The following is a 24,677-nucleotide window of genomic DNA, read 5'->3' as shown; positions in this document are numbered from 1 at the left end:
ATATGGAAAATAACAAGAGAAGTAAAAAGAAAGAGACAACTTTAGTTTTATGAGATCGAGAAGGACCGACACAAAAATTGACGTGACATTGACCATTGACCACTTTTAAAATTAACATTCAATGCATTAAGTGCAATTTTTCTTCATTTCAATCGTATATATTAGTTTGGAGAGATATTTTATGGTTTAATGATTATGAAATTTTAACGAAGCTCTTGTATTTTGAAATGCTCTAATCTGTGAATTGTGTAGGAGTTTTACAGAATTTGAAGCAGGGGACAACATAAATGTTTTATCATTTCAAATAACAAAGCATGCTAACTAACTAAACCGTAGATGCATTGCATTAAAACTAAAAGTCATTTGCCTGTACGCATGAAAAGATCCTGATCGTTTATATTTCTACTACAAATGTGAAAGTACATTATGATAAATTTCTGTAAATTCAAATAAATACTCACGTACTTTTGGGATAATAAACTAAGGAATCAGCATGCTTTAGTTTATTTAGTATTTACGATAATTTGCCGTTCAAAGCTTCGAAAAAAGTTTAAAATAAAATAGTTAAATGTTCAAAGGTACAAACATTAAGTATTATTTGAAAATTTTCGAAACATGTTCGAAATCTTTAGTCATGACATATTTTTTTAAGAAACTTACAATACCTCTCCTAACAAACTTAAGTAACGATTAGTAGCGGATTCCTATAGAGTATATTTAAAATATGTATTTGAAATTACCTGGGTAAGAGTTGGGTTGCGTAAATAAACGGGAATATAATGGTTGGCAAGAATGCAATCCATACAAACATTAAATAGATAAAATCGAAATGTTTTTGATTTTCGTAAGTTTCTTCTATAGAGAGACGAGCGAAACGTAAAATCATTAGGGGGCAAACACACATAACTTGAGCAGCGGCCATGCTACCAAAATTGCGTTGATTACGTTTTTCATGATAGACATCTAATTCAGCATGATATAAATCATAAGACCGTGTGGCTGTACCAGTAGAATAAGTATAGCGACGGCCGATACCAACACCAGCACCAACGCCATCGCCAGCGTCAGCACCACCACCAGCACCAGCTATAGCACCGCCGCCCACAGTAGCTGTAGTGGCGTTACTGTAAGAACGTTCCACAGAAGAAGCAGATGAATTGCTAAGACCGAGAAAAGATTACAAATTAACAACAGAGAACGCAGTAGGATTAATAGTTTTAAAATTATTATCGTGAAAAGAAATGAGTACAAATTCCTGCTCTAAACTGGCTTTTAAAAGGGTTTACAAAATTTACTAGAGAAATCAAAGCAAAATTTTGTATAAATCTATAGATAAGTTTTCCAATCCTTAAAGATCTTTTGGGCAGAAACACGATTAATACAAGAAATCGGATAAAAACAAATTCCGCGGAATATGTATTCAAAGAAATTTATTTCCCTTACCACATATCCTTTAGTTTTTTCTAAAAGTCTATAAAATATTACGTTTTGTCTTGCTTGCAATTATAGATGGATGTAGAAAATTACTGTTGAAAAGAATTTAAAATCGAAAGAAATATTTGAATTTCAAAAAAACTTTATAAAAGGAATTAGGATATTCTAACCATTCATTTCGTGTAATCGGACATTTCAGGTTATTTGTAATTGCAAACGACTGACTAAACTTTGCATAACATAACGTACCCGCTATCTATCACTCGTAAGAAGTTAGCAACGCTACCCAACGGGTTAAGCAAAAGATAAAGTTTCCCGTGAATGGCCGTTTTTCGGCGCGGTACTGTATCCTTTTAAATTATCTTATGTACGCTTTATTATCATAATTTACGCAGCTGCGTATATCTTAAACACAGTACTTTCAAATAAAGAAGTCACAGTTTTTTCCAGCAATCACACTGTACTACATATAGTTTCTCTTAGAAAACCGTAGATTCAAATTCGTGTACCTGATACTTAGTGCTTCTGTAAATAATTGCAAGAGAGCGTATAATTGTAAGAAAAACACGTTTTTTTGTAAAACTGGCTTTCATTCATCAAGGTAAGGCAGCAAAATCAATCCATTTTATCGTTGTAGCCATCCATTTATAACGGAGTACAGTGAGCAACAGCGACATCCATTTTAAAGACAATTTTTTCGTGGCCAAATATTGAAATAGTATAGCCAATAAACTGCCGTTTGTTGTCTTTAGGATGGCAGTTACCTCTTACAACTTCGCGTTTCAATTATGAAGTATCAGTGTTTTATTTTAACGTTCTCTGATATAACCACTACGCATCGTTATAATATTGTTCCTATCGATGAGGAAGAGTTTCTATAACGTCTTTTAAACTTTTCAAGTTGACCTTGAATGGTATTATTCGCAAGAATGCAATGTTTAGTTTGCGCTTGAAATTCATATTTCCCATTGTTTTGAAAACAGTTAACACCGTTGTATCTCGTAAAGCATTGATCGGAATGACATGGAATTTTGGCAGGCGCTGATTAAGGGTTGGATTATCTATATATAATAATTCATACAAGAGACATCTTTATGTCATTCCTGCGAATTACTCACCCACACGTTATACGTTTTAATAAATTTTAATATAATAATAAATAAAGTTGTGTTTTGCCAAGTCTCTGTGAGCTTCAGCACCAATTTAATCCGTAATGTTTTCGTGTCAAAAATACTTTGAATTCGAAGCAATGAAGAAGGCATTATGGTTACACACAATTAAGTGAATGATTACCCAAATTTATCAAAAAGTTGCAGCCCTCAAAAACTTACAACCGTTTGTGACATATTTCTAAACAATTTACGGAGACTTCGCTTCTAATCTGCCGAATCGAAGGATTACTTCTATCACCTCGGACTGATTTTACGGATTTTGGTATGAGAGCAGTTAGATAACAATATCCTTAGGATTCGTCTCAAAAACATTTACTCATACACACCGCCGTTGTGGCACTTATGCTCGCGAATTAAAGACAATATATTACGGTCTTTAAGTATTTCCATTTCCGGCCAGACCACAAGCCTCTTACATTTATTTTTTGTCAAGAATTGAGCAAAGCCTCACCAAAGCAACTGCGCCAATTGGACTATATCGAACAACATAGTACTGACATTAGATACATCATGGTAAGAAATAAAGTCAGAGCCGATTTTCTTTGACAAATTAAAACTATCTTTAGGCCAAATAGTATTGGTGACGCGTCATTGTCTTCTTGTGCTTTTTTTCTTATTATTTTATTCGTATCTATACATGCAAAACCATATGAACTGTCAATTCCCAAAAAGTGCTGATAAAAGTTGGGAAAGTTAGCATCCCAACCAGAAAAGAGGAATAACATCTCATTATGTCAACCCCTATAGCGTGGAGAATCTTGATTGGTTGTAAACATGGAAACATCGACATCATTGGTAAATACTTTTCTCGAAAAATGATAGACATGGTCTTATACATATTGACAAATTCCAGAGATGATAGGAAGCCATACCTTTTGGCAGATATTAGGGGTGGATTAATTGCTAACGCTTTCCTTCATCGCTTCACTTCTAGAGTTGGAGTACCAACCCAAACGAGGTAGACAATTTAAGTCTATCCTGCGCATTTTTGCAAGTTGTACTTCTTGTAATTCACAGTTCAGTAAACGCCGAGACTGGTCACATACCTTTCGAATTAATTTGTTGTACACTTTTACATCTCCACAGTCAGGTCTAAAATGACATACTCAGCAAATAACGGCAGGGTAGAAAAGTTTGGCGGGAATATGCACAACATACAAACTTATAAGGTAAATCGAAGCGGAAATACACCCAACTATGTTTCTCAAGACATGACAACGTGTGTCTATGTAAGGAACGATTCGACTTTGAAGCCTCTACAACGTCCCTATAATCGAACCTATGATATTATTGAGCGCCCTAATAAAAATTTATAATTAAAATTAGCAACATAGAAAAAACCGTATTAGCTGATAGACTGAAACCAACGCGAATCGTTCAAAAAATGACTCATCCGTGGGGCTACAGGAAAACAAAAGGCTGTATGTTTCAAGCCAAATTGGCACTGAAGGGAGAATTGTGGCAATTCAAAATAGCCTTAACTAAGAAAAAATAAAAAAAGTGACAAACCTGTTATTAATAATAATTAGTACCACTTTCGTTATTAGTAGCTAGTATGCCTGGTTATTATGAAATTCTTCTTCGCAATTGAAGTAAGGGACAACTTTCGTTTTTAATTACAGAGGAAAGGAATATAAAATAAATATTGTAATAATCTTATATCGACTACTACACCGGCCGGTGTAGAATAGAGCAAAAACGAATTTTAAATAATTTTATTGTACCCTACGCTACTGGAGGTAGGCCAGAAAGAGAGAAAGTCACAATTTTTAGTCTTTTATATCACTAATCCCTTATAGAAAAAGTAAATTATTAGTTATGAGCATTTTATCCTTAATACTTACTATCCTTAATGCTTACTTTGGACTTCGCTTTTCGAATGTCATGGTTTCAATTTTTTAGCTTGGGAGAATTCTTTATATTTATTTCACATAAAAGTACATCTGCGTACATAATAAATCCACTCTAAGATTTTGAATAGGTTTGCCCTTGTTTTTCTTACTCTTATGGTTTCAACAATGGCCAGTTTCCATTTGAACATTGGAAATTCCACGCTCACAATGGAAATCTAATTAAAAATAAATAACTTTCTTGATGATATGGACACAAATAATTCGACAAGAAAAAACAATATTTGAAAAGAACAGAGTCAAAGGTTAAAGGGAGTAGAAACCTTAGGTAAGTCCAAAAATACGCACAGATCATGGACAGAAATGTTTTTACGAAAATGCTATTTTTAATAATTCGAGTTTTCATGAATATTAGTCGATTTTCTAAGAAGCTAAGTTCTACGAAATGGGAAACCCATTCTCCCCAAACTCCAAACATTCGTGGCATGTTAACTGCGTCAAGCACCCGGCGACTGGCGGGAAGACGTTGCGATGAATTCAGGTTATGGTAAATTGCTTGTAACAGAGTATATAAACAGAACATTTATGGAAGGCAGGGCTAATCGTAACAGAAAAGAAAACTAAGACCGAGAACTAAAACGCTATAAAATTAAGTTCCTGTAAATTATTTATAAATAGATTTGATAATTTTGTAAATAAAACCTATGCTAAACTAAAAGTCACAATTTAATGGTGCGAACTTTTTTTCCAAAAGAGTTGAATAAATAATCTAAAATCACGAAAGACGGATTTACGCTAAAATTTGCATTCTGCATATACTTTTTATAAAGGTAGTGGGTACACGCTCGTTCCATTGTAAGCGATTTGTACCTCTTCTCCTAATTCTTGTAATTGAAAAACTCCAGTAATTAATCATTATTTACTTAGGAACTTAACTGAATAAATATTCTCACAAGAAGCCATTCTCTACATCTCTTCTCTTTCTTTCACTTTTATCATGCCTTTCATTTAAACTTACCGTTGACGCATTCGAACAACCGCACGATATTCAGATAAAGGACCATGAGGTGGTCGTAGTTCTTGTGAAGTTCGTATGTAAATGTAAGCCAACAATACGGTCGGTGCGCAATACCTAAAACACAGCAAAGGTATTTTTATATAAAATGGAATTAGATACGCAAATACAAAATCAGATGGTGAAATACGTGTATATGTGTTTTCCGCAAAAAGCCAAATGTTTTGAATTCCCTTTGATGTTATTCGTAAAATTGTAAAAGTAGAGATAAGTTAAATTCTGTGGAAGATGTTAAAAGGTGGAATATATTCGCACACGAACACACTTATAGTATTAAAAAAAAAAAATCAAACAACTTCGGCAAGCAAACAACAATTTTCAGCGCGTTGGGAAAATATTCACCACATATAGCAATTATGATTCATTAAGTGGAAGTTTAAATTTAATCCAACGGCCAATCCGAGAAAATATGCAAAGCTTTAAACATAAAAGCTAAAAACTTGTATTTGTAGTTCGTTTAGCACATCTAGTATCGGAAAGACTAAATGTGTGGTCTGACAAATAATTATATGTTCAAACATTGTTTTATTATTCCATCCAAGACTTAATGATAAACTGTTTTTGGGTTTACAGTATATTTTTATGTGTATACACTGTCCCTTTATCAGCTTCTTTCTTCTTCTTTCGCTTTCACCTGTGGTCCCATTGCCTGAAATTATCAGGGCAAGCTTGTAATTCCATAGAAAACAATTACATGCGCAGTTATCATCATTCGAGTTTCTATTGCTGAAAATTGAACTTTTCAATTTTTGTTTTATGTTTCCTATCTCGTCGTATGGAAGTAAGTAAAGCGTTTTCAACACATTTTAAAGAATAATTGTGTTTGTAGTTTTGCTGTTATTTGAAAGCGTCACGTGCACTTGAACTTTTGGATGAAGAATGCGTGAAAGCTGAAAGAATGAGACTTGCTGGTAAGAAAATTGACGATCAATTGCCCCGCAGTACAAATGTCTCTACGTGCTTAACGTGGATTCCTGTCGTGAAGACTTAACTCCACGATGCCCGATGTCACACGGAATGTGGGAACGTACGCTGAACGCCCCTAGGAAAACCTCGAGCTCCAGTGGAGATACGTATATGGGCGTATATCCTGTACAAGAACTTCATCTTTCAATGAATATTGGAAAATAAATTCCAGTTATATTTCTGCGCTAGGTGTATTTAATAACGGGGCGAAGAAGTGAGAGCGAACGGTGTAAGCATATATTTATAAATTACGCACACCAATCTCATAGGCAGATAAAAGCCCAGAAACAACATCCACAAGAAAACAATAGCCATAACGTTTCATCAGCTAGAAGAGCAACATCAGTACAGGTTAGTGTGGACAAGGGCACCTACACATATAAGTAAGGTAGGGTATGGTTAAGTAACAAATAATTGTCATGTACGTGCGCAAGATAAAAGCGAGTTTGGTACCGTTGAGACGTGGTATGTGTGTGTGTACTTGTGCGTGAGAGTAAGTGACAGAGAATACGGGCTAACGGACAAAGACTGAACAGACCGAAAGCGAACAACATAGACAACGAGACTTACGGACGGACTTACAGCATGTTTCAGGTTACATTCTGTGAGCAGCAATAATTTTTAATACGTCATACATGCAGCTGAGCGCAGCTAAGCAAAACAATGAAGCTCTGGCAACTTAATATATAACCACTTTCAAAAATGTTTTGGGTCTGTGCCACGCAGACTGCAACAAGTCAAAGGACAACGCAATACGATAGTAATTACATAATACTGTAGTTTAGCGGCAGAAATTAATGTTACATTTAATGTTTGCACATATAGTTATGGAATATGGTTTTTTTACAATAACACATAAGTTAAGAATATGAAATTTTTATATTTTGAAAAAACACATAAATGCAACACAAAATTTCAATATTTGATAATCAAGTAGCCTCAAATTACCTCTCGGCTTCTAATACAAGAAGTTCTTCGATTTGTATTTTTTCATAGGGCAATTGACTTTTCTACTAAAAGCAAGCAAGCCATTCCGCGATTGGAGAATGGGAGTATTTTATGCCCGCTGCTTTGTTCGCTCACACTAAGAGGGCAAATCGATATTTGTTTGGAACACACATATTCTCAAACATTGCCAGATTTTAATTCGACTTATCCAACACGTTTGCCCATCGGATGCCCCGTGTCGAATACCAGGAATACAAACTTCGTAAATGGCCACTGAAAGTAAATCAAAACCACCTACAAAATGCTAAAAACCTCAATGCAATTCAATGCTATGAACATTAGTTTCAGGAATAGATTACTACTTAAAAGACAACTTGGCGTGCAGGTATGCCGTAAATTTACGAAAAAATTGAGAAATTTTCCCATACCAATGAGAAGAGGTTTCATAGTTCTCATCAAGTTCAACATTAATTTTCTTACCTGTTTCTTTCTTAGACTTACATTAAGAAAAATAAACCGCGCATGTATTCGTGCATATCGTCCATTAAATTAAGAATGCACAATCCAACACCATGTAAACTCGGTACAAACTCCTAAAAGTGAAAAATTTGAAGGATAAGGGTAAAAATGTTAAAGTACTATTTATAACCTCGAAACTATACTTATTATAGGTGTATTTGGTATGGATATAATAAGGAATACAAAGTTAAACTAAAGTAAGTTCGTAAATGATGTAATACGTAATGTAAATGAGCAGAGTATGTGTCTCCTAATATTTTATTAATATTTATTGAGTGAGTAAAGTTATATAAATTCTGTGTAACCTCCAGGGCGTTCATTTTCTAGTACAAGTTGAGAGCAGCGACAGTTTATATGAGTTGTCCTCTAGACATTAAACTTTTAGCCGTATTGATAACAGTAGATAATAAAACCTTAATTTTATCCCGCTTCTGTATTCCTCCCAATTCGAATAATGAAGTTTACATATAACTGTTGCCAACGCTCTTGTTGATGCATCCAACTGATGTAATCATATTACCAGTTGACTTTAATTTGCCGAAAATTGCATGGAGTCTTAATGGCCTTGTGGTCACGACATCCAGTTCAGTAAGATGGTTAAAAAACTTCCCCAATGCCAGTATGTGATACCTTCTAAGCTAATGAGCTTTGCTTTGTGGTCGCAAGGACTAATCAAAACAATTCTTAATTTGGTCAAATGCGTTGGATTCCTCTCCCGACCATACGACATTTTCGTTCTTAATTTTACTTGCCTTGTTGATTACCTGATGAATAGCAGTTGTAAATTCAGCCAATCTCGGAAAATATATATAGTAATAATTAACAAATTTTTCTAATTGTTTTATTGTTTCTAGATGTTCAAAATTTTTAATTCCCGACACTTTTTTTTCGGACGACCTATTCATTTTTCTGATCAAGATTGTTTATACATGCGACAACGAAAGCGCATATATTTTAGACCGTACTCACTTAGTGTGTAAAACACCAAATTAAAATGTTTTAAATGTACGTTTTCAGTTTCGCGGATATACGTGCATCAGCCATATAAACAAATAAAAATCCAGCCCTTTCATATAAGAACGTGACAATATTAGTTGTGTTCTCTGTTCTTTTTGACGTGCCTATTCATCTTCCTCTAGCTAGTTTTTGATTGCTTTTAAATTTTGGTTTCCGTCAAAGTTAAACGCGCTTTCTTAGTTGCGCTTCTTTCTACATCTGTTTTGAATTAATCCTCGATGTCCGTTTCCGGAAAAAGTATTAACACACTTTTTTAGCGGTAGTTTTCGCAAGACTCCTCCTGTATTTTTATGATATTTTCAGCTAGTTGGCAAACTTTCAGTTAATACATTCCTAACTACACTTTCTTCACTGTTTTGTTTCGTATATTTTATTATATTTGAACTTCAAAGCAATCTTTAGTAACCAATTTTTTATCAAATTATTGTTATCTTATGTTTTCGACAGTAAGTTAAAAGACCATAAAAATATTTTTTTAAAAGAAAGTTTTTTTTCTAGGAAATATTTTTGGGAATTTTCACATACGCACTCAATTGCATCTTTTTATTTTCCTTGGTTAACACAAATAAATATTGGTCATCATTGCGTTACTTATTTTTTCACAAAACATTTATCTCTTCGATTTTATTGACTTCCAATAAGGCCGCCAATTCTATTTTTCTTGTCTTTTAAAGTTTATGCTCTTGATTCAAGTTGTAGCTTTGTTCTGATGCTTTTCTTTTTTTTAACTTGGGAAAAAACCTTAATCTCAGAGTCTAAAAATTACTTCATATAAATTTATAAATACTCATTGACAAAATATTAGAACAAATGTATTGCAATGTAGTTTAGCAGCATAATACAATCTTTTCACTCATTTAGACCAAAACCAAAATATTTTTATAAATTCGTTAATTCAAAAAAGAAAACTTCTTGTTTTCCGCGTTCAAATTATACGATGGATATGACACGCCTGGGGATCAAGAAATTTTGAATCTGTTTGCAGAATTTTTTCAATGTAACTGTAGTGTTGAAGACAATCACTCTAACGTAATTTATGCGTATAAAATTAAAAGTATTATCATGATTCTGAAGATCGTCATTTCAGAAGACGAAGTTCCGCATAGCTTAAGAGAAGTGAAACATAGTTGCATCCCAAGTACGAACGGCATTCCACCTTTTACTTATAAGGCATGCGTAGATAAATTCTGTAACGCAATAACATCGATCTTTAACCTTTCTCTAAAAGTGGGACTATTTCCATTTTGTTGGAAAAGTAGCTTCCTCATGCCAAAGGGAAATAGAAGGTATAGCAAAATTGGGCGTTCATAAATTATTATTTCACGCATTACTTATGCCACAAAATCGTTCAACTCTTAGGCCATCGCTGACTTTAATAAGGCTTTCGACCTAAGAGACTATAATTTCCTGATTTTTAAACTGCAATCTTTAAGCTTCCACTCAATCCTAGTGAAATGGATCAGCTCATACCTCTTTAATAAATTTTGTTGAAGAGGGCATTGTTCTTTAACATCTTCTATTTAAATGAATTTGTGGTTAAATCAGGGGTTTCTCAAGGGAACCAGTTTGGCTCAATTCTATATGTGCTATCTATTAGCTGTACCTCATATACAAGTGAATCATCTAAAATATTGCATACACATTCGAAGCGAACCTATTCACGATTGCTAATAGTGAACTTAGCTCGACAATCCATTAAGTTCCACTACTTAGCTCAACTTAATGGACAATCCATTAAGTTCCACTACTTAGCTCAACTTAATGCCAAAAGGTAAGAAATTGCCTTTTAAGCAGTGTTCACAATCAAATATCTATATGTGACTCAATATAACGCATGTTATAAAATCAACTCTTCTCAGTGATCATGCATTGCCGATATCATACCTAAATTACAACATTCGATAAGAAGCCTCTTGGTATCATGGCTTCGTGATCGAGCATAATTACTAAGCGTAAGCTGTTTAGTGTCAATTTAATCAAATTTCATAACCTGATGCATAAAGCTAAAACTACTTTTTTGGACTTGTCATTCGTAGCGCTTAAAAATATTGTGGCGTCTACTACGATTTACAGCTCATTGCAATTGTTATGTTGTGTTCGCCCCATTAATATTATTGTTTTTGTTATGAATCACAACTGTTCGATTAGTTAAAACTAACTTGGCAATACGATAATTTAGAGAACTCTCACCACGATTCTTATAGACTATTATACAAAATTGTCCTACATAAAACGACTATTAGACTTAATCGTAAATCCTGCGCAAAAATTTCTTCAGTCTGGCAATTGACCCGCGCGAGATCGTACGCTTTTGATTGTTCTATTGCTTAAATTTTTCTTATTGTTTTATACGCGTTTAAAGCTAGATATTTGTAATTATATAAAAGTATTAAAGGTGTAAAAGTGAAAGAATTACATTAATTATATTAAATTTTTATGATTTTCATTTTGGTTCTTTCGATTAGCACTTGTGCTCGCAATAGTAAATCTCCTTTGAGTCTTTTCTGGTTTTTTCTTTTGAGTTGTTTTCTTTTTTATTTTCTTCCTTTGGTCTTAATAGCTTTTCTCTTGGCTTATTTACCGTTGTTTCAGTAGTGTAGATTTTACGTGTAATTTAAGAGATCATTTTTCTGAGATTTATTCTCTCTTTTTTTCGTGATTCCAGTTTGGTTTTGCTTTTTCTTGTCCTTTTGCTTTCTTGTTACAGTGACAACGTAACGGAGAAGTTTTCCTAAATTTCTTAAATTTGTAGATAAATTTAGTGTTGTGGATTCTTTTGAATTTGTTCTTTTTTGTCCTAATAATTGACTTCTTTCTTTTTGTTGACTTGACAAGGAGTGCTTATATACACCATGTCGCGCAAAAACAAGCCCGGAATCGGACAGATTCGATCCTTGTTGGCTCTGCGAGCGCTTTTGTTCATGGCAAGTGTGCCGGTATTCTCGGCCGTGCTGCTGACGCAGTCGCTGACCCTTCTAAAGGCTTAAGATGGTCATGTCCGGACTGTAGGCAGCGGGACATTGATTTTTACAAACTTTTCTCGAGGACGCGAAATGGTTTCTCGGCATTGAGTAGAAATCTCGGCTCTCTGTGGGAGAAGTTTGAGCTAATTAAGTTTAGGTTTGATGAGTGTCGTTTTATTGAGCACCCACTTTCTACCCAAGCCAGAAAAATAACTACTCGTAGCGTGGCTTGTGGGACGTCACCTCTGAGTTCCTCTAAATCTGATTCGTTGGTATAAGTTACCGCTCCCTCTAACTCTAAAATGAACGTTAATGTTTCCGATATTGTTGAGTCGGTTGGTAACAAAATAGTTACAAACAAGCCGGCAAATCCTTCCGTTTTAAGCTACGCTGATGTGGCAAGGATATCTCCGCCCAGAGCCGCTACTCACTCTAATCAAGCGCCATCGCCTAAAAGTAATGAAGAGAAAAATAAATCATCCTCTCCTCCTGGCTGTTCGCGTGTGAATGCAGGTCACCAGACTGGGCAAGACTCACAAGCTGCCGGTACAAAGGCGATAACCCCATCTATATTTTCCCCAACTCGAAACTCTCCTACCGTGAACCCCCCTCCTGTTCCAAATAATGACATGTGCTTGACGGCAGTTCCTCCTAGAAAAGCAACATTTGTGTCAAGACTGGCACCTGAAACATCGGTGGATAACATAAAAGGTTATCTGGCGGCGAAAGTCCCATCAGTCAACTTAAAGCGCGTTAGCATTTTCAAAATGGCTCCTTCTCAATCTAGGGCAATCTCTTCTTTTAAACTACTAGTTCCGACTGAAAACAGTGATATGTTGTTAAACAAACCACTGTGGCCAGTAAGATCCTTAATTAAGGAATTTATCCCTGGAGATCGTCTCCGTAATACCAAAGCAATGGTCTTGTCGCCTTCAAAAAACTAAATGTTTCTTCAGGCCCATTATCTCTCATTTATCAAAATGTTAGTGGCCTTAATTCAAAAATTTGTCTTACCTTCCTAAATTCAGTGCGCACCGAATTTTTCTGTTTAGCCTTCACTGAAACTTGGCTAAAACCCGATCTTCATTCGTCGGAACTTTTTCACAATTCTTTCCAAGTCTTTAGAAATGATCGAGTGAATCGCATTGGTGGTGGTGTATTAATTGCCATATCTGCGTCAGTCCCGTCCAATTTAATTGAATTTCCCACTTCTCCTGACGTTGAATTTATCGCTATTCGTGCGAATATGCCTGATAAACATCTATTTATAACCTGCTCCTATATTCCCCCAAATTCTGATATCTCCATTTACAAGAAAAAGGCTGTCCTCATTTGTGAAGTGGCCGAGCAGTCGAAACCCACCGATTTGGTAGTTGTATTGGGAGACTTCAATTTGCCTAAATCCACTTGGTGTGACAGTGATAATTCTGGCTGTTTGATTCCTACTTCAACGTCTGATAGAGCTGTTGTGTTCTTTAACGAATTATTTGATCATAATTTGGTTCAATATAATCGTAACCCTGATTGCAATGGTAGACTGCTTGATCTCTGCTTTGCCAATTTTCCCGAGATTTACGTAAATCGTTGTCCACCTTTTAGTTTACCTGAGGATCCTTATCATCCATCAATATGCATTTCCTTTCATCATATGAATGATGGTTTGTTGAAATGCCTTAATGTGCCAAATCAAACTTTCTTAAATAAATATTTTGATTTTCATAACATCAATATTGTATTGCTAAAACATCGTCTTTCACATTTGACGCTTGATTTCTCAACCGGAAGTATTGAGAGCTTATTGCCATCGTTCTACAATACATTAAATGTAGCTATTCCTACATCTGTTCCGATCAAGCAGTGCCGACCTCGAATCAGGTGTCCCCCGTGGTTTAATAAGACAATTAAATATTACAAGAACAGAAAAAAAAAAACACGCTATTCAAAAAATATTCGAAAAGTGGCTCTGCGCTCGACCATGTCGCTTACTCGGTGGCGAGACATAGATTTAACTTCCTCAACCACCATTATTACTGCAGATACCTTCAGTTCATTAAATCCTCTCTGTTTGCTAATCCTAAATGCTTTTTTAAATTTGTTAAGTCTAAAAGAAAAATTTCCACATATCCCTCTCATGTTTCTTTTAATGGCTCTGATTCCTCGGATGATTTTGAAATCTCAAATCTGTTTGCTAAGTATTTCCGACGAAACTTTTCGATTGCTAATTTCGATATATCAGCGAACTATCCATATCCTATAAATAACTCGGTTTCAAATCCTAACTTGATTATTTCGCAAGATGAGGTTTTCAAAGGGTTGAGTTCTCTAAAATACAGTTGTGCGCCTGGACCTGATGGAATTCCATCATAGGTACTTAAATCTTGCGCTGTCGAATTATATGATGTGATCTCAAAGATTTTTAACCTGTCCTTGAATTTAGGTGTTTTCCCTTCGTGTTGGAAGAGTAGTTTCCTTATTCCTATCCACAAAAGTGGAAGTTGACAACTTGTTGAGAACTACAGAGGCCTAACCAAGTTAAGTGTCTTGCCCAAGTTGTTCGAGCGTATTGTGACTCAGCATGTGGCCTTTGCCGTTAATCCGTATATTTCTCCGCACCAGCACGGCTTTCGGAAAGGGCGATCTACAGTCACCAACTTGTTAGAGTTTACTTATCATGTTTTCAAGGCTTTTTCTAGTGGCTCTCGCACAGATGTTATATACACTGATTTAAGCGAAGCGTTTGATATGGTTAACCATAACTTACTTATCTTTAAACTCCAAGCCTCTGGTTTTCCCATCTGCACAATAGATCCTTCAGGGTTCTGTTTAACTTAATCACCTCGGATGAATTCCCCGTTATGTCTGGCGTACCTCAAGGTCCCATTTTATTTAGTTTATACATTAACGATCTTCCATCGGTGGTTAATTGCAGCCAGATCTTAATGTATGCTGATGATGTGAAACTTTTTGCTTCCTTCTCTGTTGAATCGCAATCACATCAGCTTCAAGGTGATTTGGATAATTTTGTTTGTTCAAGTGTAAGAAGCTTTCTTTCTCAAGAAGAAAGTCATTCATTACTTAGTATTTCATAGATTCGCATAAGTTGAACGACGTCGATTCGATCACAGATTTAGGCGTTCTATTCGACCATAGGTTACGTTTCAACTTGCATATTGAGCTCTCGATAAGCAAACCTAGGTCCGCGCTTGGTTTTATAAAAAGGTGGTCCAAAGAGCTTGATGATTCCTACATTACCAAAAGGCTGTACATGTGTTTGTTTAGACCCATACTTGAGTATGCCTCTTTTGTGTGGTCTTCTTCATATAGGTGCTACGTAGATTCAATTGAATCTGTTCAAAAGCAATTCTTGCTGTTTGCCCTGAGAAATTTGGGTTGGGATCCGATTGCTTCTCTTCCTCCGTATGAAAATAGGTTGCTTCTGCTGTCCCTACCGTCTATTGAGAAACGTAGGTTTGTTCTTGGCGTTTCCTTTCTAATTAATGTAATAAATGGTGCTATTGACTCGCCTTCATTACTTGGTGAAATAAGCTTTAATGCCCCCAACCGCTTCTCTAGGCACTTTATCTGGGTTAAGGTTAGTCAATGTAAATTTAATTATGAGCTGTTTAATCCGCTCAGAGTCGTTTGCAAGAATCTAAATGACGTCTATCACTTATTCTCATTATCGGACTCTTTAAAGTCCATTAAAGCAACATTGCTTAATACGCGTGATTTACCTATGTCGTACTTAAACTAGCTTTTATTCTTAGAAGTCGTTACAATTCGAAAATGAATTGTTGTTAAATATTATCGGTTGCCAGGCGTACGCATGTTTGCGATGGCATAGGGGTTCATTTGCAATTTAGTCCTGCACCGGTTGTAAGTGTGGCTCTATGCTGGTTGTGTACATGCTTTTTTTCTTTTTTCTCCTTCTTATTTGTTTTATTGTACCTATACTAAGTTTTATTGTTAATTAATATAAATTTTGCTTTAAGTGCCAATTGAACCCAGCTATTATTTGTTTAGTTGAGTTTCATGTATAAGTAGAATTAAAATAAATAAATAAATAAAATAAATAAATAAAAAGCGTTACCTTACAACGTTCATTTCCCAAATTCATCCAAATGTTCAATCCAAATATAATATATATCTTGTGTGGTGTTAAATTATTATTATTATTATTATAAATTTAGCTAGAGAATAAATTCAAAGACTAAAGCCTTAAAACACTAGCATCTAAGGCTTTCGGCTTTATTAAATACTCTACCGTACTTGAGATTTGAATCCACGACCATTAAGTTGCTAGTCGAGATTCTTGCCTACTCGGTTATTCAGGCCGATTTGATTTTAATTTGATCTGTCCATGGTCTATTAATCTGTTTATGTGCTGTTAAAACTTTCAAAATTACAGAAACCTGGACAGACAACGGCAATTTAGTACATATGTTTTTAAGTTTAGATCTGTTGTTCTAGCTTGACGGTAAATGCACTTAATTCCTGCTTAAACCCGGTTAAAATTAATAGGTGAAAATTTTATGCGAAGACGTAAAAGGAGAAAAATAAACAAATTATAATTTGAACAAGAAAACGCGAGAATACTAAAAGAAATCCGCTTTTCCTTTGGGTAATGACGAACCCCTAATTAGAAAGATTGGGAGTGTAAAACCCAAAATGGGAAGACAGCGGGTCTAGAAATGGCGGTGATCTAGAAATTGGTTCAATGGGCCAGTCCATCCTTTTGTACCCATAATATGCGCAAGAAATGCACAGACATTTTTTGTTAGGACGTAGTGATACAAGAAAGTAAATGAATCAAATTTGTTTGTAAAAGAAGAATTTAAAAAAGGACTAAACTACTTGCTTGAATATAATCACATTCATCTCAAGTACTAATCTGACGAAGTTTAAATTTAAAACTTGAGCCGACATTGTTGCCTGACAACTATCAATAATGAAGGCTACACGTAGAATGGTAAACATGGGAACAATTTGCCATCGATAAGAAAACGGCACTTTCAACCCCAAAAATCTCTAAAGATCCAATAAAAAGCAAAAGAGAGCAAGGTCTTACTCTGGAGCTCTTTCGCTTATCACAATAAAAAACAAATGAATGGCGTAAGGGTCATACAAGCTACAAAGCAGAACAATGCAGTCGTATACAATATGAGATGACTTTACTAGAAATTGTGAAAAAATTATCGCAAATGGAATTGGACGACTCTTGAATGAAAGTATGTGAATTAACTGACATCGTAGGCGTTCCAAATCATGTTGCGCATCGCTTATTGATCGAAATGTTGAACATTAGAGGTTGCGCAAAATGGTTATCCTGTTTGTCACGACGTCACGGAAATAGCGTCAAGAAAGTGTGTCAATTGAGTGTTCAACGATGTTCCACAAAGAATTAAGATAATGGACGGTCGTAGGACTGTGGGACAAAAAAAGGCAAAGATAGTTCCATCCGCTTGCATTGTGATGACATCAGTTTGCGGGAAAGATTATTTTCTTTAATTATTCTCAAGCAGGAAAAATAATAAGCGGTAAATATTATACGAGTAACAACTTATTGCAACGCTTAAGTGCTGAAACCAGAAAAGTGTTGTTTCAGCAAGCTAAAGCACAAGTTCACCAAAATTATCGTGTTAGCCAAAATGGAAGGGATAAATTTCGAACTGCTTTTTAATGCCCCCTAACAACGGAATTAGTTTCTAATTCCAGGCTTAAAGACAATCTTTTGTTATCGACATTATTTAATATTGGAGGAAAAAGAGCGTCAAACTAAGAGGAGATTGTTGAGAAATAACGAAATTATTCTTCAATGTTCTTTTCTTTTTTGTCATGTCGATTACTTCCACTAGCAATACTTCGTACCAAACAATCGCATCCTTGTATTTCTATATCGACCATACAGATAAAGATAACTAAGAACTCTTTGTAAGATATTTGAAAGCAAAATTGAACGAAGATCCATTCATTTAATGTATGGATTCTATATCGCTTTGCGACATGTTTATAATAATTGTAGGTTTTTGTTAGTCATTCTATGACAAGTGTTGGCTCAGGCGTTTGGTCTAAATGGTTGCATATCATCAATATTTATTAACAATTTTCTCAAACTAACGTGCCTTATACTAATATTAACAACGATTGAACGCATCAAACAACGAATTTTTTTCAATTTTCTCGATTACGCCCTGAGCTCCAATAATTTACGCAATTCACTAATTAAAAATATCTTGCTGTTTGCCTTGTTTAATGACAAAGTGTGACCATATGTTTACAATGCAGAGCTATCTCTAACAATCTTCGTATTTTTGTTGATTTTGAATATAAATTAATAACTTTCATTAAAGTTCATTCAAAGATTATTTGCAAGGAGAAGATCGCTTAAATCAGTTTTACTTCGTTAATATACAATTAAATTAATATACACGTTTTCATATATTATTGGTATAAATACATAAGAAAATTTATAACTTGTTCATACATCATTCATAGTGTTACTGCTATTGTGAAAGTAAAAAATCATAATTCTAAACAAGCGTCCTTCACCCGGTGAATATTTATCAGTTAACTATTTAAAAAAAAATTGGTCGTAATAATGTATTATTAAATATTTTTATTATTCAATGTTTCTTCAAGTACCCTTTTATCGCTGTCTCTAGACATTTCGTTTACAAGTGTACATGAACACCAATGCATGTATATGTGTATATAAATATTTTTAAAGATTTTCGCTTTACTACTCATATTTCTATTGAAGTTTTTGAGTGTTTTTGAGATGAATTATATTGCTTCTTGTTCACTTTTTTGAGCAAGAAGCTGTTGCTTTTTTTCCCTTCTACATGTCACGACAATTGTTGAATGAATAGATTTTTTTTTGTTTGTTGTGTGAATAATTTTTTCTAGCTCTTGACAAGTGCCTTTTATTATTTATTCATTCCTAAAAACCTATTCATAATTGTCATTTTTATACTCACTCCCAAAACATTAGGGTGCATTCTCTTTGCCAAAACGTTTACAATACAGGTCGCAAAAATTAAGATATTGGCTTTAAATTTAGCAACGAAATTGGAAGTTCCTGAAGATGGGTCAAATGGGTCTCTGCTCTCAAAAGCAAAAAAATTGGGATACAACACTAAAAAAATCAACCACGTCCACTAAATATTATAGAGTATGGAACTTTCACTTTTTAGATTTCTTCGAAGATCAAATTTATTTGTATAGACGTTTGGACCACAGCCAAATACTATTCTCATACTTGTTTTCTATTTTTTTATCGATCAGGAGCGAGTTAGTGCTTTCATTGAAATAAAGAAGAAAAAAATAGAAAAGTTAGATAAGACTCGATGCAAAAGTTTTATACTTACCACCATTTGCAATTTTTTTTTTTTATCTTTGCACCTGCCAATTTCTTGTTGAGGGTGTTATCTTGTTAAATACTTGCATACTTTAGATTAACAACTGAGATAGCTCGAATATATTCCGATTAAAATTTTTTGTTTTTTAACTGCTTATGGGCGCATTTGAGACCGGAGAAAGTCAGTTAGAAACTTAATCTACAATTAAAAATATATTTACCAAATCTCCGATTTATATTCCAATTTTAACGAAAGGTAAAATGACGCGGAATTCGACGTCAGTCGGGAATATGACTAAGACTACGTTCGGATTTACCGAGTGGGGCATATGTTTCATGGTATTTTTATTCTTTATTGGGGGTTTGACATTAAGATGGACCTTATATGTAAAATTGCAGACTAGGATTAATTATTCCAAGGAACAAATAGAGATATTAATAGATATAAAATGACAAGCGGATGAATGTAACTAAATCCATTCCATTGCGAACAGAGATGGTTACGATAGCCATGAAACATATGGCAGAGATAATACTTTTTGCAATACAGAGTTTCTTAATTTATAAACAAAGAAAGTTAAATGCGTGCCGAGTATATTATAATTGTATATGGCCTTTTACGATAATAACAATAAAATTCTTTATTAAGCTATACGTTCAAATTTTTATGATGTTTACCGCAATAATGGACTATGCAGGAATAATAAATTATTCTAAAAACAAATCTGAAAAGAGCATATAACAGTGAATAGATTTTTCGGTCAATTAGTATGCAGAATGAAGAATGGGAGATATCAAAAGCAGTTGGTTCAATAAATTTATTTCAACGTCCTTAAAAGTAATCTTCATGATTGATAGTGCAATTATGTCAGCGTTTGATCTAACTTTTTGTGCATATTCCATGGATTCGTGCGGTAAAGCTCTCAATCTATGCAGTGAACGGAGTTAAGAAATATGTTCTCCTCTTGAAATAAGTCTCAAAGATCCCTAGGGCCATTTTTGAGGATCACGTCCTTAATTTCATTGACGATTTTGTTATTTGTACCTTATCAAAAAGAATAAAATTAACTACCATTCCTGCGACCTCTTCGAAAGTTTTATATAATTCATAAGTTTCTATAATTCATGTACATGTACGATTCATTTCAGTTGCTCTGCGTCATTTGGAACGATGCGAAATTTTGTTTGAACCATAAAGGCGAACCCTTTATTCAACTAATTTTTCTATTGTAAAAAATTACCCAATAAACTAAAACTTTTATTAAAAGAAAAAGCATCACAAAATGCACTGTGCTCAAATTTTCACTGTAACTGAGTATGCGAGTTTTCCAGTAATGCATTCCATATATAATATTGGTGGACTTGAATATTAATTCTTATAGATATCTCTCCCAATTCACGTTCCTCCTGCATGTGTGTTCAATAGATACTGAGTATCTTGCAATTCGTGGCAGCTAATATTTATATGAATATTTCAAAAACGTACTATACGTATTATATACCGGCATTCGTAGTTGACTTGTGTTTTGAGTGGTGCGGGTTTTCTTTTCGTCTGCGATTCGATTGTTTCGGTCTTTTTGTGTATTTGGCTCGCATATTTTCAGTGTTTTAGCTAAAGTGATTACCGCGGATACCATGTGTGCTTTTGTTTTCCCTATAAAAAAAAAATTTAAGACAATTGCCAAATGAGATTTTCCATTATTCAGTAGTTCCCAATAATTCTTCAGTGAGTGGTTTTTTCCTAAATTAGTAAATAATAAACTAACAACAAAAAGGCATAATAGCCCCCGGGGCCATCAGATAAAAACTCAAATTGGTTTCATCTATTAACGGAGATATCACCGCAGGGGAAAAATTTAAAAATTCGGACTTTCCGATATTACCGATCAGTACAATCATTCCAATTTACAAAAAATATGTGGTTATTTCCTCAATGGATGCTAGAATGACATTTTCCCAAATCAGTTTTTAAAAAACTCCCTCTAAAAAAAGCCCTAGATACAACGTATATAGGCACAAACTCGATTCTATGCGATAGTAATTTACTTGTCTTCGCTGGAAACTCGCGCGCGACGGACAACCTCTTTATTTCAAAATCACTGGCAAACTTATGTCCAATCATGACAAATTTAACTCAGTTAAAGGCGTAATTTATGGCCCATGCTTAAAAGATGTATCGGAAGACGAAATAATTAGCGAAATGGGCCATCAAGGCGTGACTGAAGTTTATAAATTCACCAAATTAAATGACGATCGAAAAACTCGCGCTCCTATAGGAAGGATAATTGTGACCTGTGATTGCTATCGATCATCGAAAACAGTTGATGTGGCTTGGTATAAATGTAAAGTGGATCTCTACGTTCCAAATACCATGAGATACAAAAATTGCTATAGCCTTGGTCATATGGCATAAAAGTGGAACAGTACTTTATCTTGTGCTAACTGTGGTCTTCTTCCACATGCTAAAAGCTGTACGTACGCGTAGTTGCTGTATAAATTGCAATGATCAGCACTCGGCGTTAGACAAACAATGTCCACGTTATATACAAATGGATGAAATTTAAAAAATCAAAATAAAAAATTGCTGTGTAGCATGGGAGAATCGCGCCGCAAGTGCATGGAAATATATCCAACTGGAACCCAAAAAATTCATAAAAATAATACCTATGCTCCTGTCGCCTCGCAAATTGAGCCCAATAAGCCTTTAACTCCAACACTTTCGAATGTCAAATCTGTTCTGCCATCAGCCAAAAATCATATATCGAAACCAGATACATCACCCGCCAAAAATAATGTTAAAAAAATCAAAACAACACCAAATATTTATAAAATTAAAACAACTACACGTATCGTAAACCCTAATAAACTAAATTCCCCAGAATCATCAGCTCTCAGCCCTAGTCAACAAATTGTAAGCTGTAATGAATCCAACCTTTCATCCGTTAATCAACTTTCAATTTCAAATTATTTACGTGCGCCCACTCGTTCCACTTCAAATATACGCAACCACCTAAATACAGATTATTCTGCTGGCAAGAATAAATTATTCACGCAAAACTCCTATAGCGACATTTTCGACGGAGTCGCTGACATGTCAACATAACTCACGTACCGCTCCATTTCCATGTCACGAATTATTAATAAATCTGGTAAACTCCGCACACTCATAAGTGATTTTAATCCAACCTTTATATCGCTCCAAGAGACCCATTGTAGAAGCTCTTTTAATTCTATTCCGCCCAAATGCTGATCAATTTATATTCCAAAGAAGGAGTTGGTGTTTTTATAAAATCAAGTATACATCACAAATGCATAAATTTAAGCTCATATATATAAGCCGTAGCTATACAAATAATCTTAAACATAAAGTTTACCGTGCTTTCGCTCTATATCCCATCTTCGCAATCGTTTTCTCAGTAAGAAATCTATAACTTATTCTCTGTGCTTGCCCCCCCATTAATTATGCCGGGCGACTTTAATTGGTGGAATACCATCTGGGGCTCAACAGGGAGCCGTGATACTGCTTTAGAAAAGGCCTTCATTTAAAGCAATCTCTGCATTTTAATTGATGGAACACCAACGCACTTTTCAACTCATCACACCTTTTCTAATATTGATTTAACATGTTGCTCCCCGTCTCTTCTTCCTTTGGTTTACTGGTCTATTTCTGATGATCTACATAATAATGATCACTTTCCAATCATAATCGATCTTAAGCTTTCAAAGTCCTCTGTTACTCCAGCAAAACAGGCCCAATTTCTCCCAGATAAAGCGGATTGGATCAGTTACTCCAAACAGGCCGAGTCATTTCTGAATTCACAGTCATTTAACGGGAACTGCAACCATGATGCTGCTATTATGACTAAAGCGATTCGCACGGCTGCTCATCTTTCTATTCCTCAATCCAACAGCTCTTTTAAACGAGCTATCATTTGTTATTATACAAAAAGGCCAATGCTCTATTCAGGAAGGAATTACGAAAATCAAAGACACTTAGTTTCGAACTTTTTTCGAGAGGAATTCACAGAAATACATTAACGAAAGTTGTCTGGAACAAAATCAACACACTCAATGTGACTTGAAACCTGAACGAAATTTCTGCCATCTGCACTCCCAATGGAACTTTAACTGACGCACATGATATTTCTAATTATTTTGGACGAATGTGGTGCGAGTACTCCTCTGACAGCAACTTTTCCAATGCTTTCATCGAAAATAAAAGGACTCCAATTACTCTTTCAAATTTCATTGACAGATGTGCCACCTTCCTGCAAAATTGCATATCTACCCTAGAACGTGAAAGTTGTCTCTCCAAATCGAAGGGGAAGACACCTGGTCTAGACCGCATCTCATACCAAATGATCAGTGCGCTGTCTAATTCAAGTAAAAAGTAATTGCTGGACCTATATAATACGGTTTTTTTTACTGGCCATATACCCTACATGTGGAAACTGGCAGCAGTTGTTCCAATTCCAAAATCTAAAAATGTCTCCATCGCATCGGATTATCGCTTAATCTCTTTTTTATCTTGCCTCTCAAAGGTATTGGAAAATATTATGGCATCTAGATTATCTTGGTTTCTTGAGTCCAAGAACATAATAACAAAGCAACAAGTTGGTTTCAAGCGGGCTAGAGGGTGCATCGACGCTCTGTTACATATTGATTATTTCACAAGCAAAGCAATTTCCAAACGAAATCACGTAACAATTCTCTCAATTGATTTCGAAGAAGCATTTAACAGAGTTAGTCCTAGTGTTATTTTAAGACTCTTGAAATCACGGAATGTTGGACCCAAACTCTTCAACTACATCAAATCATTCATGTCGCATCGGCGGTTCAAAGTTAGAATCAACAATCATCTGTCTGATTCCTTTCCGCTAATGAACGGCATTCCGCAAGGATCTCCCCTCTCTGTAATGCTTTTCCAGTTCGCCTTCAACGAAATTAGCAAAATTCTTTGCCGTGTACCAAGAGTGGAACATTGTCTCTACGCGGACGATGTATACATTTTTACAAAAGAAAAAGACAATACGAAAGCAATCAACATCCTCGAATCTATTAGACGAGAGATCTCCGCATGGGCAAACTCGTCAGGGCTAAAATTTCCATACAAAAATCTAAAAAAATGCACGTTTGTCGAAAGCAGATTTGCGATGCAGGAAATCTACTGATGCATATAAATGGCTTACCAGATTTCTATTTTAACAAGGGTGAATTTCATACAATACGTTGCTTGGAGAAGCCATGCGCATATTAACACTATTGCTTATCTTACCAAAATGATTGTGTTAAGCAAGATAATTTATGGCAATAGCTGCAAATCAAATATCCACATCCTTAAACCCGTCTATCACCAAGCCGTCAGAGCAAGTTGTT

At 34.9% G+C, this 24,677-nt stretch overlaps 1 protein-coding gene across 2 annotated transcripts in view; it reads right to left on the bottom strand.

Moving 5' to 3' along the window:
• The window catches only part of LOC119637553, a 77,938-nt gene that overhangs the window by 3,101 nt on the left and 50,160 nt on the right, over positions 1-24,677 (bottom strand). For both annotated transcript variants that reach the window (XM_038033638.1, XM_038033639.1), the window contains 3 exons: positions 7,947-8,038; positions 5,475-5,588; positions 741-1,160 (listed from right to left, as the gene is read on the bottom strand). In XM_038033638.1, the coding sequence (XP_037889566.1) occupies positions 741-1,160; positions 5,475-5,588; positions 7,947-8,038 (626 nt within the window). The remainder of the gene's footprint in view (positions 1-740; positions 1,161-5,474; positions 5,589-7,946; positions 8,039-24,677) is intronic.

The sequence above is a fragment of the Glossina fuscipes genome, unplaced genomic scaffold (genome assembly GCF_014805625.2).
Source record: "Glossina fuscipes isolate IAEA_lab_2018 unplaced genomic scaffold, Yale_Gfus_2 60, whole genome shotgun sequence".
NCBI classification, from domain to species: domain Eukaryota; kingdom Metazoa; phylum Arthropoda; class Insecta; order Diptera; family Glossinidae; genus Glossina; species Glossina fuscipes.
Note: the sequence above shows the minus strand (reverse complement) of the source record. Positions and strands in the feature narration are given on the sequence as shown.